Genomic DNA, 14445 nt, shown 5'->3' with positions numbered 1-14445 from the left:
GGTTTTTATTCTGGTTAATTACATGTTTGTTTAATAAAACTGTGAAAAGATTTTAAAATTTGTCAGGTATATTTCAGAATATGATTTTTTTTTATTTGAAAGGTTTTGTTTGTTTTTGTTATTTCAGGTATATATCAACATATCAGGGATAAACTTTGTATACCTTTTATTTTTCAATTTAGCCAAACATAAAACTGGTTCAAGAGCGCCTCCTCTGGTGATTTTATATTACATCTGTTCTGAGGGGTTTTTGTACAGCTCTGCTGCTTGTTTGTGTCACTGTGGCTCTCTGGCACAGTAATAAACAGCAGAGTCTTCAGGCTGCATATTCTGTCCATTCAGAGTCACTGTTTTGCTGGAGGTGTCTAAGTCAATACTGAACTTGTTCTTCAGTGAATCTTTGTACAGTGAGTTTCCATCACTATCATTCACCCCAATCCATTCCAGTCCTTTCCCAGCAGCCTGTCTAATCCAAGCTGTCCAGTAGCTCAGATCATAAGAAACCTGACATCTGATAGTTAGACGTTGACCTGGTTGCACAGTCATAGAGGCTGGCTGTGTCAGCTGTTCACACTTCACATCTTAAAAGATAAAATAGAGTGTATTAATTTAAAACACTGTTAACAGTTTGAATGGTTTAACCTCAGTTTTCCAGTGAGACTCACAGGATCCAGCAGCCAGCAGCAGCAACAGAGCTACAGAGAACATGTTGGAGTTGAAGATGATCTGATGGGAGTTTCTCTTCTTCTGCAGCTGACAGCATCAGATCAAGTATTTAATCTGGAAATGCCTTGTTTGCATAATGACAGCCCCCCACCTGTCAGTATTTTTGACCAGATATTGTAGGAAGTTTTTTTTTTTTTTTTAACCAGCATGCAACAACACTTATACTGAATTTACAATGTTAATGTTAGATCATTATTTTCCATTCTTTGAACTGATTTATTGTTTATTTTATTGTGTTCAATATTCATATAGTCATGAATGACATTCATCTTGGTATATTAAATATTACCATATGGTGGATATAACAATTTACACAATTACAAACAGATTTTTATAATGTAAAAATAAGACAATGAAAAATTATGATTTATAAATTTTTTACTTTTAATGCAACATCAATTTTGTATAAATCCTTACAGGGAATATTGTACCTTTTCGCAATGTCTTGACCTCTAGCTACAATATTCTCTGTGCAGCTGAGCTACCTCTCTGTTATTACATTTAAATTTTGCAAGTGGAACTGGTGCAAGTTTACAATTTAATGAACATTGAGGAGTTTATAAAGCATGAAATAGTAAAACTAAACTCTTTAAAAGTTACTTTCATTATTTATTCTTCAAAATGAAGAAAAAATATTTTGCTGATCACTGCTAACTTACTAAATGAGTTTAAAGAAAATCTGCTGGTTGGAAAGTTTTTATAATGATGCACAGTTACAGGCCAAAGGTATCTGTTAGGGGAAAAATGTAAATATCTGTAGCAACTCGGGTTCTATGACGCAGTGAAAACAATTATGAAGTTGTTGAGGCATTACTGAGAAATGATGTTCCTCCATTGCTGAAAACATTAGATGGAAACTGGTCAAGAAGGCTACAGAAGGCCAGCAGCAACATTTAGTTTTTTGTTGTTGTTTGTTTATTTTTTTAACATCTAGACTCAACTTCTTAATGACAGTATTTATGCTGTACGGCCAGATGTTATTTGAATAAATGAAAGAAAAACAAGAAAACTGACAGATCTACATGCAATAATCAGTTGAATGTGGTGTATTAAGAAGCCTAAACTGTAAATTAACTTCTGAATACATAATCTGCTGTATGTAGTAATCGTACACTTTGAATGTAAGGTAAAAACCTAATGGCACTAAAATATGAAATGTCAGAAACAATCAGTTTAAATATGTATGGACTGTATACCAGTTCATTAATTACAGTAGAAAATATTTTAAAAAACTACCAGGTTCTGATTTTGTTGATATTCATCAAAGTCAGTCATACAGTCAGTCAGTCAGTCAGTCATTTTCTATTCCACTTCTTCCATAGTGGGTCATGGGAAAGCTGGTGCCTATTTCCAGCAGTCTATGGACAAGAGGCAGGGTTCACCCTGGAGAGGTCGCCAGTCCATTGCAGGGCAATATTCATCAACGTTTTACATAACTTTCCTTTTTTTATTCCAATGTTATTGACAGAGATCCTAAACAATTTAAGATTTTCTTTTTGAACCTGGTCTAAGTGGGATAGGAGCACCTCCTTTGGCTCTCAATTATTAGTACATATGCTCAGGCTCTGAGGGGTCTTTGTACAGCTCTGCTGCCTGTTTGTGCAGCTGTGGTCCTTTCTGGCGCAGTAATACACAGCAGAGTCTTCAGGCTGCATATTCTGTCCATTTAAGGTCACCGTTTTACTGGAGCCATCTAAAGTGATGCTGAACTTGTTATTTAGTGAATCTTTGTACAGTGTGATATGTCCAATTCCAGATCCACCAATCCACTCCAGTCCTTTCCCAACAGTCTGTCTGATCCAAACTGTCCAGTAGGTGCTGATAGAATAAGAGACCTGACAGCTGATGGTCAGATGTTGACCTGGCTGAACAGTCACAGAGGCTGGCTGTGTCAGCTGTTCACACTTCACACCTGTGGAAGAGGAATAAACATGATGGATCTTATTATCAGAAAAGAAAACAGTCAGTGTGAAGTGATCATACTGTCAGTGGATCTGCCTCGGTGAGACTTACAGAAACCAGCAACCAACAGCAGCAGAGCTACAGCGAACATGTTGGTGTTGAAGATGATCTGATCTCTTCTTCTTCAACTGACAGCATGAATGCAAGCCTTTAAACCCTCTATTTGATTTGCATAAAGACAGACAAGCCTCCTGGTATTTTTTGAGAACATCCAGTGATATGTCTTAATTTAAAAAGTTAACACTGAATTTATTTGTATTATGTTTTCTTATTTAAACGAAATTAACAAACTCTATATTTAAAAAAAGAAAGAAAGCCACATCTTATAGGATTATTATCACATAATTATCATAAGATTACTGTGATTACTGAGTTATTTTTAAGATTATTCTCTTACACAGTTTTGTACTACCTGCTGATTAATAATTTTTTCTCTATTAATCCATATGACCTCTGTCATTAAAAAACTATAATCTGAAGTATAGGAGGTGAAAGGTCATCCTTATGAAGAGGGTCAGTAGCCTTTCAATAAGAGTTGTGTTCTGAGTAGACCACCATGTTGATTTTTGTTGTGTTTAGTGAAGAAGGATTTTAAGGTGTTCTTGTAAGCCTAAACCTGTAACATTAACACTGAACATGTCAAAATCAACAGATGTTTGGACTTGTGTTTGCCTTTTGATAATTTCCTTGTTGATATATGCTTTGGGTCCTGCTTTATTCAGTTCATTTCTCTGTGTTCATTATTGTTTGTAAGGTGTTTTTATATTAGTTTATTTTCTCATGTTTCCCTTATGTTATCATTGTTCCCCGCTGGATCCTTCCATAGTTTCTGCTCTGTATTCAGTTGTTGCCATGCCTGTGATTTTTCTGTTTTACTCCCTGTTTTTCTGCCCAAACTTCAGAATGGTTTATAAGGCACAGAAAATGTTTAGGTCTAAAACTTCTCAAAGTCATTTCTCCAGTGTGAACCTTCTCGACTCCTCATATCATCAGAAATGTGTGTATCTCAATATTTGCTGTGACAAACATAAATGGTGTTAGTGCGCCCCCTGTGGAGGGTTCATTTTTAAACTTTTCATACACTGCAGAGTTTTTGTTCAGTGTTTCTGCTTTCTGTGTCACTGTGGCTCTCGAGCACAATAATAAACAGCAGAATCCTGAGCTGTCAGACTGTTCATCTGCAGATACACCTGACTTCTGCTGTTGTCTCTGGAGATGGTGAACCGGTTTCTCACTGAGTCAGAGTAGTAGGTGCCACTACTGTCTGACCAGATTACAGCAATCCACTCCAGTCCTTTTCCAGTTGCTTGTCTGATCCAAGCTATGTGAGGAGTGCTACTAAACCCAGAATATGTGCAGGTCAGTCTGTGGGATTCTCCAGGCCTTTTAACCACTGGTTCAGACTCAGTCAATGTTTGACCATCAGTACCTGCAGACATACAGATCATCAGGTTCTGAACTATAATCATTGTGTATTTATGACTAAAGAGGTTCCTTTAAGGACCCTTTGTTCTTACCTGTCCAGTTAACTGTCAGGATGAGAAAAGCAATCATAACCTGATGAGGTCTGATCATTGTAGCAGCCATTTGTCTCTGCTCAGTCTGCAGTGTGTTTGTCTCTGATTTACTGCAGGTCTTTAACTCTATCACAGACATGTAAAGGTGGAAGCAGAACAAGTTTTGCATCAACTCCTCCCCCTGGAAAAGAAACTGAACTCAGCTTGATTTAATTTAGAGATTTGTCTATCATAATTGTCTATTTTTGGACATATTGATGGTTTAAGAAAATGTTCTGTTTCAGTTAATTTATCATTACTTTTGTTTAAAGTTCTAAACATTTAAAACCAAATAATGACAAATCTTATGAGTGTCTGCACTAATCATGTTAGAGGAGACCATTTTAGAAATAATGTCAATGTGTCTCTACATGCTCATCCGGGAGGAGGGATGCTGCAAGACACTGACTGGATGCAATCTACTGGGTTTCCTTAGACAGAAAAACGTTTTATCCAATTTGAATAAATGACTGAATCTGACTGCACTGTTCAATGATTAGGATTAATTGGAATGTATGTACCTGACTTTTGTGAAGTGCCTTGAGACAACATGTGTTGTGAATTGGCGCTATATAAATAAAACTGAATTGAATTGAAGCAGATGTGGCTACAAACTTTATTGTAATCTTTTTATTATTCATTATTATTTGTTACATAAAAAAGTCAGAAACTTGTTTAGATCTAATAAATAAAACAGTTGACACGCTCTTTGTAGAAGTGGGTAAACATTTTTTTTTTTTGCCAAACCACAAGTTGAACAGAAGCCTGAAGAACAGGAAATGACAAATATTAATATGAGCTGTTTCTTTGTGTTAGGAGCCCTCTGAATTAATGTTTGTAATCATATTTAGAAATGTTGGTTTATTTTAATGTTCTATCTTTCTATTCAAAATCACTTTAAACTTTTAACAACATTATTTGAAAACATTTATCAAGCTCTTAGAAGTGGGAAACCCATCTTGGTTTCAGTCTGAAAATCTAATTGATATGAGCTGGTGATTTGTTTTGAAGATCTCTGAGGTTTTATTCTTATTTATTATATGTTTATTCAATGAAATTGTGAAAAGATTTTAAAATTTTCCAGGTATATTTAATGATATGACACAATATGAAGTGTCTATCGCAATTTTTTTGTCTCTTTTTGACATTTTCGTTTAATACATTTATGTCAGGGATAAACTTTGCATACCTTTTTAGTTTGCCATTTATCCTGTATATGTTCCATCCTTCGCCCACCCAACCAATCCACCCCAGTCCTTTTCCAGCAGGCTGTCTGATCCAAGCTCTTGGGTAGAGAGAATAAGAGACTTGACAGCTGATGGTCAGATGTTGACCTGGCTGCAGAGTTACAGAGGTTGGTTGTTTCAGCTGTTCACACTTTACATCTGTAGAGACAGAGAATGTAAAAAGAGTAAAAACAGTAAACAGACTAATGTGATAATACTGTACATATTTCTCTCTCAGTGAGACTCACAGGATCCAGCAGCAGCAGCAGAGCTACAGATATCATGTTGGTGTTGAAGGTGATGGTGGGAGTTTCTCTTCTTCTGCTGCTGAATGCATGAAATCAAGTCTTTAAACCTGAATGTTCCAATTGCATAATGACAAAGCAGCCTGATAATATATTTTTCTGTGTTGAAACAAACAGCCATAATAGCCAGTATTTCTGAATGTATAGTGCTAACATTAAAACGATTCTGTGCTTTTGAAGGACAGAAAAAATACATTCTATTGACCTCTTTTCTGTGTACACCACTGATTTTGATCATATTTTGTAACCACATATAAATTTAAGGTCATTAAATGACTTCAACGTCTGTCTTTCTGCCTCACTTTCACTCTTTCTACAGAAATGAAAAATAATAAAAGCGCATTCGGTATCATAGCGACTGAGAATTAGAAGTTACCTGTTAATAAGAAAATGAATCCTTGTCTTGTTTTAATCATGTCATAAAAAACGTACCGTTTATACTGCTGTCCGATCCTGGGAGAATATATTGACATATTTTTTGTGATGGGTCTTTGCCAAAGAGAGGTTCAGGACTATAGAGAGTTGTGATAGATAATGACAAATCTTATGAGTGTCTGCAATTATTATGTCACAGGAGACCATATTAGAAATACTGTGAACACGAAGCAGAGGTGGCTAAAAAATGCAGATTGTTTTTAAATTCAGGTTTATTTTGTTACTTAAAGCAACTCCGAAACTTGCTTTGATCAAAATAATCCAGTTGCCAAAGTCTTTGTGGAAGTGGCTAAACAACATTTCTTTCTGTTAAACCACAAAATGAACAGAAGCCTGAAAAACAGGAGATGACAAATATTAATTTCAGCAGTTTCTTTGTTTTGAAAGATGTCTGAATTTCATTTATTTTAATGCTATTTTTTCACGCATAAAACAACTTCCAATTTTTAACGGTGTTAATGAAACTTGTGATCTAAATAATAAACTTTTGAAAGCTCATTGTAGAAGTGAGAAAACCACATCATGAATAAAAACCTGATTGATATGAGCTGTTGCATTGTTTTGGAGCCCTCTGGGTTTTTATTCTGGTTAATTACATGTTTGTTTAATAAAACTGTGAAAAGATTTTAAAATTTGTCAGGTATATTTCAGAATATGATTTTTTTTTTATTTGAAAGGTTTTGTTTGTTTTTGTTATTTCAGGTATATATCAACATATCAGGGATAAACTTTGTATACCTTTTATTTTTCAATTTAGCCAAACATAAAACTGGTTCAAGAGCGCCTCCTCTGGTGATTTTATATTACATCTGTTCTGAGGGGTTTTTGTATAGCTCTGCTGCTTGTTTGTGTCACTGTGGCTCTCTGGCACAGTAATAAACAGCAGAGTCTTCAGGCTGCATATTCTGTCCATTCAGAGTCACTGTTTTGCTGGAGGTGTCTAAGTCAATACTGAACTTGTTCTTCAGGGAGTCTTTGTAGTATGAGTTTCCAGTATATTTCATCCCAATCCACTCCAGTCCTTTCCCAGCAGCCTGTCTGATCCAAGCTGTCCAGTAGCTGCTCATATCATAAGAGACCTGACATCTGATGGTCAGACGTTGACCTGGTGATTTTAAAAAATTGTATAGTGTTATATTATATTAAAGCATCTTTACGTAGCAAGCCGCTTCCAACATCAGGAAAACCAAAGCCTATATTTGGACAGTTTGATTTTTAATAGTAAAAGCAACATCTAACTGACTGTAATGTCTATGTTATCTTTGTAAAACGAAAGACTAAAAAGTGGTTCATTTATAAAATGGTCTAAATTCATTAGTGGTCTCAAAGTGCCTCCTCTGGTGTTTTACTGCTAATGCAAGTGTTCAGGTTCTGAGGGGTTTTTGTACAGCTCTGCTGTTTGTTTTTGTCACTGTGGGCGCTCTGGCACAGTAATACACAGCAGAGTCTTCAGGCTGCACGTTCTGTCCGTTCAGAGTCACTGTGTTACTGGAAGAGTCTACGTCGATACTGAACTTGTTCTTCAGTGAATCTTTGTACAGTGAGTTTCCATCACTATCATTCACCCCAATCCATTCCAGTCCTTTCCCAGCAGCCTGTCTAATCCAAGCTGTCCAGTAGCTCAGATCATAAGAAACCTGACATCTGATAGTTAGACGTTGACCTGGTTGCACAGTCATAGAGGCTGGCTGTGTCAGCTGTTCACACTTCACATCTTAAAAGATAAAATAGAGTGTATTAATTTAAAACACTGTTAACAGTTTGAATGGTTTAACCTCAGTTTTCCAGTGAGACTCACAGGATCCAGCCGCCAGCAGCAGCAACAGAGCTACAGAGAACATGTTGGAGTTGAAGATGATCTGATGGGAGTTTCTCTTCTTCTGCAGCTGACAGCATCAGATCAAGTATTTAATCTGGAAATGCCTTGTTTGCATAATGACAGCCCCCCACCTGTCAGTATTTTTGACCAGATATTGTAGGAAGTTTTTTTTTTTTTTTAACCAGCATGCAACAACACTTATACTGAATTTACAATGTTAATGTTAGATCATTATTTTCCATTCTTTGAACTGATTTATTGTTTATTTTATTGTGTTCAATATTCATATAGTCATGAATGACATTCATCTTGGTATATTAAATATTACCATATGGTGGATATAACAATTTACACAATTACAAACAGATTTTTATAATGTAAAAATAAGACAATGAAAAATTATGATTTATAAATTTTTTACTTTTAATGCAACATCAATTTTGTATAAATCCTTACAGGGAATATTGTACCTTTTCGCAATGTCTTGACCTGTAGCTACAATATTCTCTGTGCAGCTGAGCTACCTCTCTGTTATTACATTTAAATTTTGCAAGTGGAACTGGTGCAAGTTTACAATTTAATGAACATTGAGGAGTTTATAAAGCATGAAATAGTAAAACTAAACTCTTTAAAAGTTACTTTCATTATTTATTCTTCAAAATGAAGAAAAAATATTTTGCTGATCACTGCTAACTTACTAAATGAGTTTAAAGAAAATCTGCTGGTTGGAAAGTTTTTATAATGATGCACAGTTACAGGCCAAAGGTATCTGTTAGGGGAAAAATGTAAATATCTGTAGCAACTCGGGTTCTATGACGCAGTGAAAACAATTATGAAGTTGTTGAGGCATTACTGAGAAATGATGTTCCTCCATTGCTGAAAACATTAGATGGAAACTGGTCAAGAAGGCAGCAGAAGGCCAGCAGCAACATTTAGTTTTTTGTTGTTGTTTGTTTATTTTTTTAACATCTAGACTCAACTTCTTAATGACAGTATTTATGCTGTACGGCCAGATGTTATTTGAATAAATGAAAGAAAAACAAGAAAACTGACAGATCTACATGCAATAATCAGTTGAATGTGGTGTATTAAGAAGCCTAAACTGTAAATTAACTTCTGAATACATAATCTGCTGCATGTAGTAATCGTACACTTTGAATGTAAGGTAAAAACCTAATGGCACTAAAATATGAAATGTCAGAAACAATCAGTTTAAATATGTATGGACTGTATACCAGTTCATTAATTACAGTAGAAAATATTTTAAAAAACTACCAGGTTCTGATTTTGTTGATATTCATCAAAGTCAGTCATACAGTCAGTCAGTCAGTCAGTCATTTTCTATTCCACTTCTTCCATAGTGGGTCATGGGAAAGCTGGTGCCTATCTCCAGCAGTCTATGGACAAGAGGCAGGGTTCACCCTGGAGAGGTCGCCAGTCCATTGCAGGGCAATATTCATCAACGTTTTACATAACTTTCCTTTTTTTATTCCAATGTTATTGACAGAGATCCTAAACAATTTAAGATTTTCTTTTTGAACCTGGTCTAAGTGGGATAGGAGCACCTCCTTTGGCTCTCAATTATTAGTACATATGCTCAGGCTCTGAGGGGTCTTTGTACAGTTCTGCTGCCTGTTTGTGCAGCTGTGGTCCTTTCTGGCGCAGTAATACACAGCAGAGTCTTCAGGTTGCATATTCTGTCCATTTAAGGTCACCGTTTTACTGGAGCCATCTAAAGTGATGCTGAACTTGTTATTTAGTGAATCTTTGTACAGTGTGATATGTCCAATTCCAGATCCACCAATCAACTCCAGTCCTTTCCCAACAGTCTGTCTGATCCAAACTGTCCAGTAGGTGCTGATAGAATAAGAGACCTGACAGCTGATGGTCAGATGTTGACCTGGCTGAACAGTCACAGAGGCTGGCTGTGTCAGCTGTTCACACTTCACACCTGTGGAAGAGGAATAAACATGATGGATCTTATTATCAGAAAAGAAAACAGTCAGTGTGAAGTGATCATACTGTCAGTGGATCTGCCTCGGTGAGACTTACAGAAACCAGCAACCAACAGCAGCAGAGCTACAGCGAACATGTTGGTGTTGAAGATGATCTGAACTCTTCTTCTTCAACTGACAGCATGAATGCAAGCCTTTAAACCCTCTATTTGATTTGCATAAAGACAGACAAGCCTCCTGGTATTTTTTGAGAACATCCAGTGATATGTCTTAATTTAAAAAGTTAACACTGAATTTATTTGTATTATGTTTTCTTATTTAAACGAAATTAACAAACTCTATATTTAAAAAAAGAAAGAAAGCCACATCTTATAGGATTATTATCACATAATTATCATAAGATTACTGTGATTACTGAGTTATTTTTAAGATTATTCTCTTACACAGTTTTGTACTACCTGCTGATTAATAATTTTTTCTCTATTAATCCATATGACCTCTGTCATTAAAAAACTATAATCTGAAGTATAGGAGGTGAAAGGTCATCCTTATGAAGAGGGTCAGTAGCCTTTCAATCAGTTGTGTTCTGAGTAGACCACCATGTTGATTTTTGTTGTGTTTAGTGAAGAAGGATTTTAAGGTGTTCTTGTAAGCCTAAACCTGTAACATTAACACTGAACATGTCAAAATCAACAGATGTTTGGACTTGTGTTTGCCTTTTGATAATTTCCTTGTTGATATATGCTTTGGGTCCTGCTTTATTCAGTTCATTTCTCTGTGTTCATTATTGTTTGTAAGGTGTTTTTATATTAGTTTATTTTCTCATGTTTCCCTTATGTTATCATTGTTCCCCGCTGGATCCTTCCATAGTTTCTGCTCTGTATTCAGTTGTTGCCATGCCTGTGATTTTTCTGTTTTACTCCCTGTTTTTCTGCCCAAACTTCAGAATGGTTTATAAGGCACAGAAAATGTTTAGGTCTAAAACTTCTCAAAGTCATTTCTCCAGTGTGAACCTTCTCGACTCCTCATATCATCAGAAATGTGTGTATCTCAATATTTGCTGTGACAAACATAAATGGTGTTAGTGCGCCCCCTGTGGAGGGTTCATTTTTAAACTATTCATGCACTGCAGAGTTTTTGTTCAGTGTTTCTGCTTTCTGTGTCACTGTGGATCTCGAGCACAATAATAAACAGCAGAATCCTGAGCTGTCAGACTGTTCATTTGCAGATACACCTGATTTCTGCTGTTCTCTCTGGAGATGATGAACCTGTTTCTCACTGAGTCAGAGTAGTAGATGCTGCCACTGCCACTGCTGATATAAGCAATCCACTCCAGTCCTTTTCCAGCTGCCTGTCTGATCCAAGCTATGTCAGGAGTACCAAGCCCAGAATATGTGCAGGTCAGTCTGTGGGATTCTCCAGGTCTTTTAACCACTGGTTCAGACTCAGTCAGTGTTTGACCATCAGTACCTGCAGACATACAGATCATCAGGTTCTGAACTATAATCATTGTGTATTTATGACTAAAGAGGTTCCTTTAAGGACCCTTTGTTCTTACCTGTCCAGTTAACTGTCAGGATGAGAAAAGCAATCATAACCTGATGAGGTCTGATCATTGTAGCAGCCATTTGTCTCTGCTCAGTCTGCAGTGTGTTTGTCTCTGATTTACTGCAGGTCTTTAACTCTATCACAGACATGTAAAGGTGGAAGCAGAACAAGTTTTGCATCAACTCCTCCCCCTGGAAAAGAAACTGAACTCAGCTTGATTTAATTTAGAGATTTGTCTATCATAATTGTCTATTTTTGGACATATTGATGGTTTAAGAAAATGTTCTGTTTCAGTTAATTTATCATTACTTTTGTTTAAAGTTCTAAACATTTAAAACCAAATAATGACAAATCTTATGAGTGTCTGCACTAATCATGTTAGAGGAGACCATTTTAGAAATAATGTCAATGTGTCTCTACATGCTCATCCGGGAGGAGGGAATGCTGCAAGACACTGACTGGATGCAATCTACTGGGTTTCCTTAGACAGAAAAACGTTTTATCCAATTTGAATAAATGACTGAATCTGACTGCACTGTTCAATGATTAGGATTAATTGGAATGTATGGACCTGACTTTTGTGAAGTGCCTTGAGACAACATGTGTTGTGAATTGGCGCTATATAAATAAAACTGAATTGAATTGAAGCAGATGTGGCTACAAACTTTATTGTAATCTTTTTATTATTCATTATTATTTTGTTACATAAAAAAGTCAGAAACTTGTTTAGATCTAATAAATAAAACAGTTGACACGCTCTTTGTAGAAGTGGGTAAACATTTTTTTTTTTTGCCAAACCACAAGTTGAACAGAAGCCTGAAGAACAGGAAATGACAAATATTAATATGAGCTGTTTCTTTGTGTTAGGAGCCCTCTGAATTAAGTACTTTGGACCACTGAGCAACAGTCCAGTGCTGCTTCTCTGTAGCCCAGGTCTGGGGAATGCGGCACCTGTAGCCCATTTCCTGCACACGCCTGTGCACGGTGGCTCTGGATGTTTTTACTCCAGACTCAGTCCACTGCTTCTGCAGGTCCCCAAAGGTCTGGAATCAGCCCTTCTCCACAATCTTCCTCAGGGTCCGGTCACCTCTTCTCGTTGTGCAGCGTTTTCTGCCACACTTTTTCCTTCCCACAGACTTCCCACTGAGGTGCCTTGATACAGCACTCTGGGAACAGCCTATTCGTTCAGAAATTTCTTTCTGTTTCTTACCCTCTTGCTTGAGGGTGTCAATAGTGGCCTTCTGGACAGCAGTCAGGTCGGCCATGATTGGGGTTTTGAGTGATGAACCAGGCTGGGAGTTTTAAAGGCCCCAGGAATCTTTTGCAGGTGTTTAGAGTTAACTCGTTGATTCAGATGATTAGGTTCATAGCTCGTTTAGAGACCCTTTTAATGATATGCTAATTTTGTGAGATAGGAATTTTGGGTTTTCATGAGCTGTATGCCAAAATCATCCGTATTAAGACAATAAAAGACCTGAAATATTTCAGTTAGTGTGCAATGAATCTAAAATATATGAATGTTAAATTTTCATCATGACATTATGGAAAATAATTAACTTTATCACAATATGCTAATTTTTTTAGAAGGACCTGTAGATCCACCAGGCCTGATGCTGAAAGTGTATTTGCAATGAAACTGTAAAAGGAAGAACTTATGTACTTAATTTACTTTAAAGTTATAACATATTTCAGAGATAAGGTTAGGGTTAGGGTCATATGAAAAAATGGGATGACATAAATTTACAGTACTTTTTTTTTTAAGAAAGTACACATTTCTAAAAAAAAAACCAAACAAACGTTGTTTTATAAAATAAAATTTAACTATATTTTTGTCACCGCGGGAAACAACGTCCAATGGTAATTATTGAAGTATCTCCTCATCAAGTATATAGGCTGTTCTGATGTCATTATTTGGAAAGGTGGAATAGAAACAGAAGCTTTTGACTATCTCTGTGTTGTTGTTCTTGTTTTTGGTGCTGATTAGTTATTTTTTTAAGCTCTAAAGCAAATACATAATTGTTCACCATGTGGTAGTGCTTATCTATTCAACAATGAGCATCAAAAAGTTTTAAACCCGGTTTGAACATCAGTCCTTTCTAAAAATACAGTGCTCCAAATTTGTATCTTTGAGATGATGATGAAAATTTGCTGTGAAAATACAGAAATTCTGGTAATAAATAAGCAGTTCAGATTCATTGAACCATAAGTTGTTTCTATGTTAGTGTCAATATATTGGAGTGTCATTAGGTGACAATAACAGTACCAAAGAAAATGCCCATATTAAACAATCCATTCATTCTGGATTAAACAATGAGCTTTATGTCATGTTTGCAATGTTTCTTTTGAGAATATGAACATTGCAGTGCTGTCCCTTTCAAAATAGTCTCAATTCATTTGTGGTCTAAAAGCCCCTCCTCCGGTTGATGAGTAATAATGCATGTTTTCAGGCTCTGAGAGGGTTTTTTTCATCTCTGCAGCTGTTTTTGTCACTGTGGCGTCTCGCGCAGTAATACAGAGCAGAGTCTTCAGGCTGCAGATTCTGTCCATTCAGAGTCACTGTTTTACTGGAAGAAACAAAGCTGATGCTGAACTTGTTCTTTAGTGAATCTTTATAGTCAGTCAGTCATTTTCTACCGCTTATTCCATAGTGGGTCGCAGGGAAGCTGGTGCCTATCTCCAGCAGTCTATGGGCGAGAGGCAGGGTACACCCTGGACAGGTCGCCAGTCCATCACAGGGCAACACACAAACAACCATGAACACACTCATTCATACACCTAAGGGCAATTTAGAGAGACCAGTTAACCTAACAGGCATGTCTTTGGACTGTGGGAGGAAGCCAGAGTAACTGGTGAGAACCCACGCATGCACAGGGAGAACATGCAAACTCCATGCAGAAAGATCCCTGGCCGGGA

At 36.5% G+C, this 14445-nt stretch overlaps 4 gene segments (V, D, J or C); all 4 read right to left on the bottom strand.

Moving 5' to 3' along the window:
- Nucleotides 1-252: 252 nt before the first annotated feature.
- Nucleotides 253-784, bottom strand: LOC124864739. The segment is given in 2 exon segments: nt 253-581; nt 666-784. Coding segments are annotated over 2 exon segments (348 nt in total).
- Nucleotides 785-2264: 1480 nt separating this feature from the next.
- On the bottom strand, nt 2265-2797 carry LOC124864906. The segment is given in 2 exon segments: nt 2265-2638; nt 2740-2797. Coding segments are annotated over 2 exon segments (414 nt in total).
- Nucleotides 2798-5623: 2826 nt separating this feature from the next.
- LOC124864905 lies at nt 5624-8051 on the bottom strand. The segment is given in 5 exon segments: nt 5624-5629; nt 5719-5797; nt 7066-7315; nt 7874-7924; nt 8009-8051. Coding segments are annotated over 5 exon segments (429 nt in total).
- A 1555-nt stretch (nt 8052-9606) lies between these two features.
- Nucleotides 9607-10135, bottom strand: LOC124864904. The segment is given in 2 exon segments: nt 9607-9980; nt 10082-10135. Coding segments are annotated over 2 exon segments (414 nt in total).
- Between the last annotated feature and the right edge of the window lie 4310 nt (nt 10136-14445).

The sequence above is a fragment of the Girardinichthys multiradiatus genome, chromosome Y (genome assembly GCF_021462225.1).
Source record: "Girardinichthys multiradiatus isolate DD_20200921_A chromosome Y, DD_fGirMul_XY1, whole genome shotgun sequence".
Lineage (NCBI taxonomy): Eukaryota > Metazoa > Chordata > Actinopteri > Cyprinodontiformes > Goodeidae > Girardinichthys > Girardinichthys multiradiatus.
This window is presented reverse-complemented; position numbering and strand designations above follow the sequence as displayed.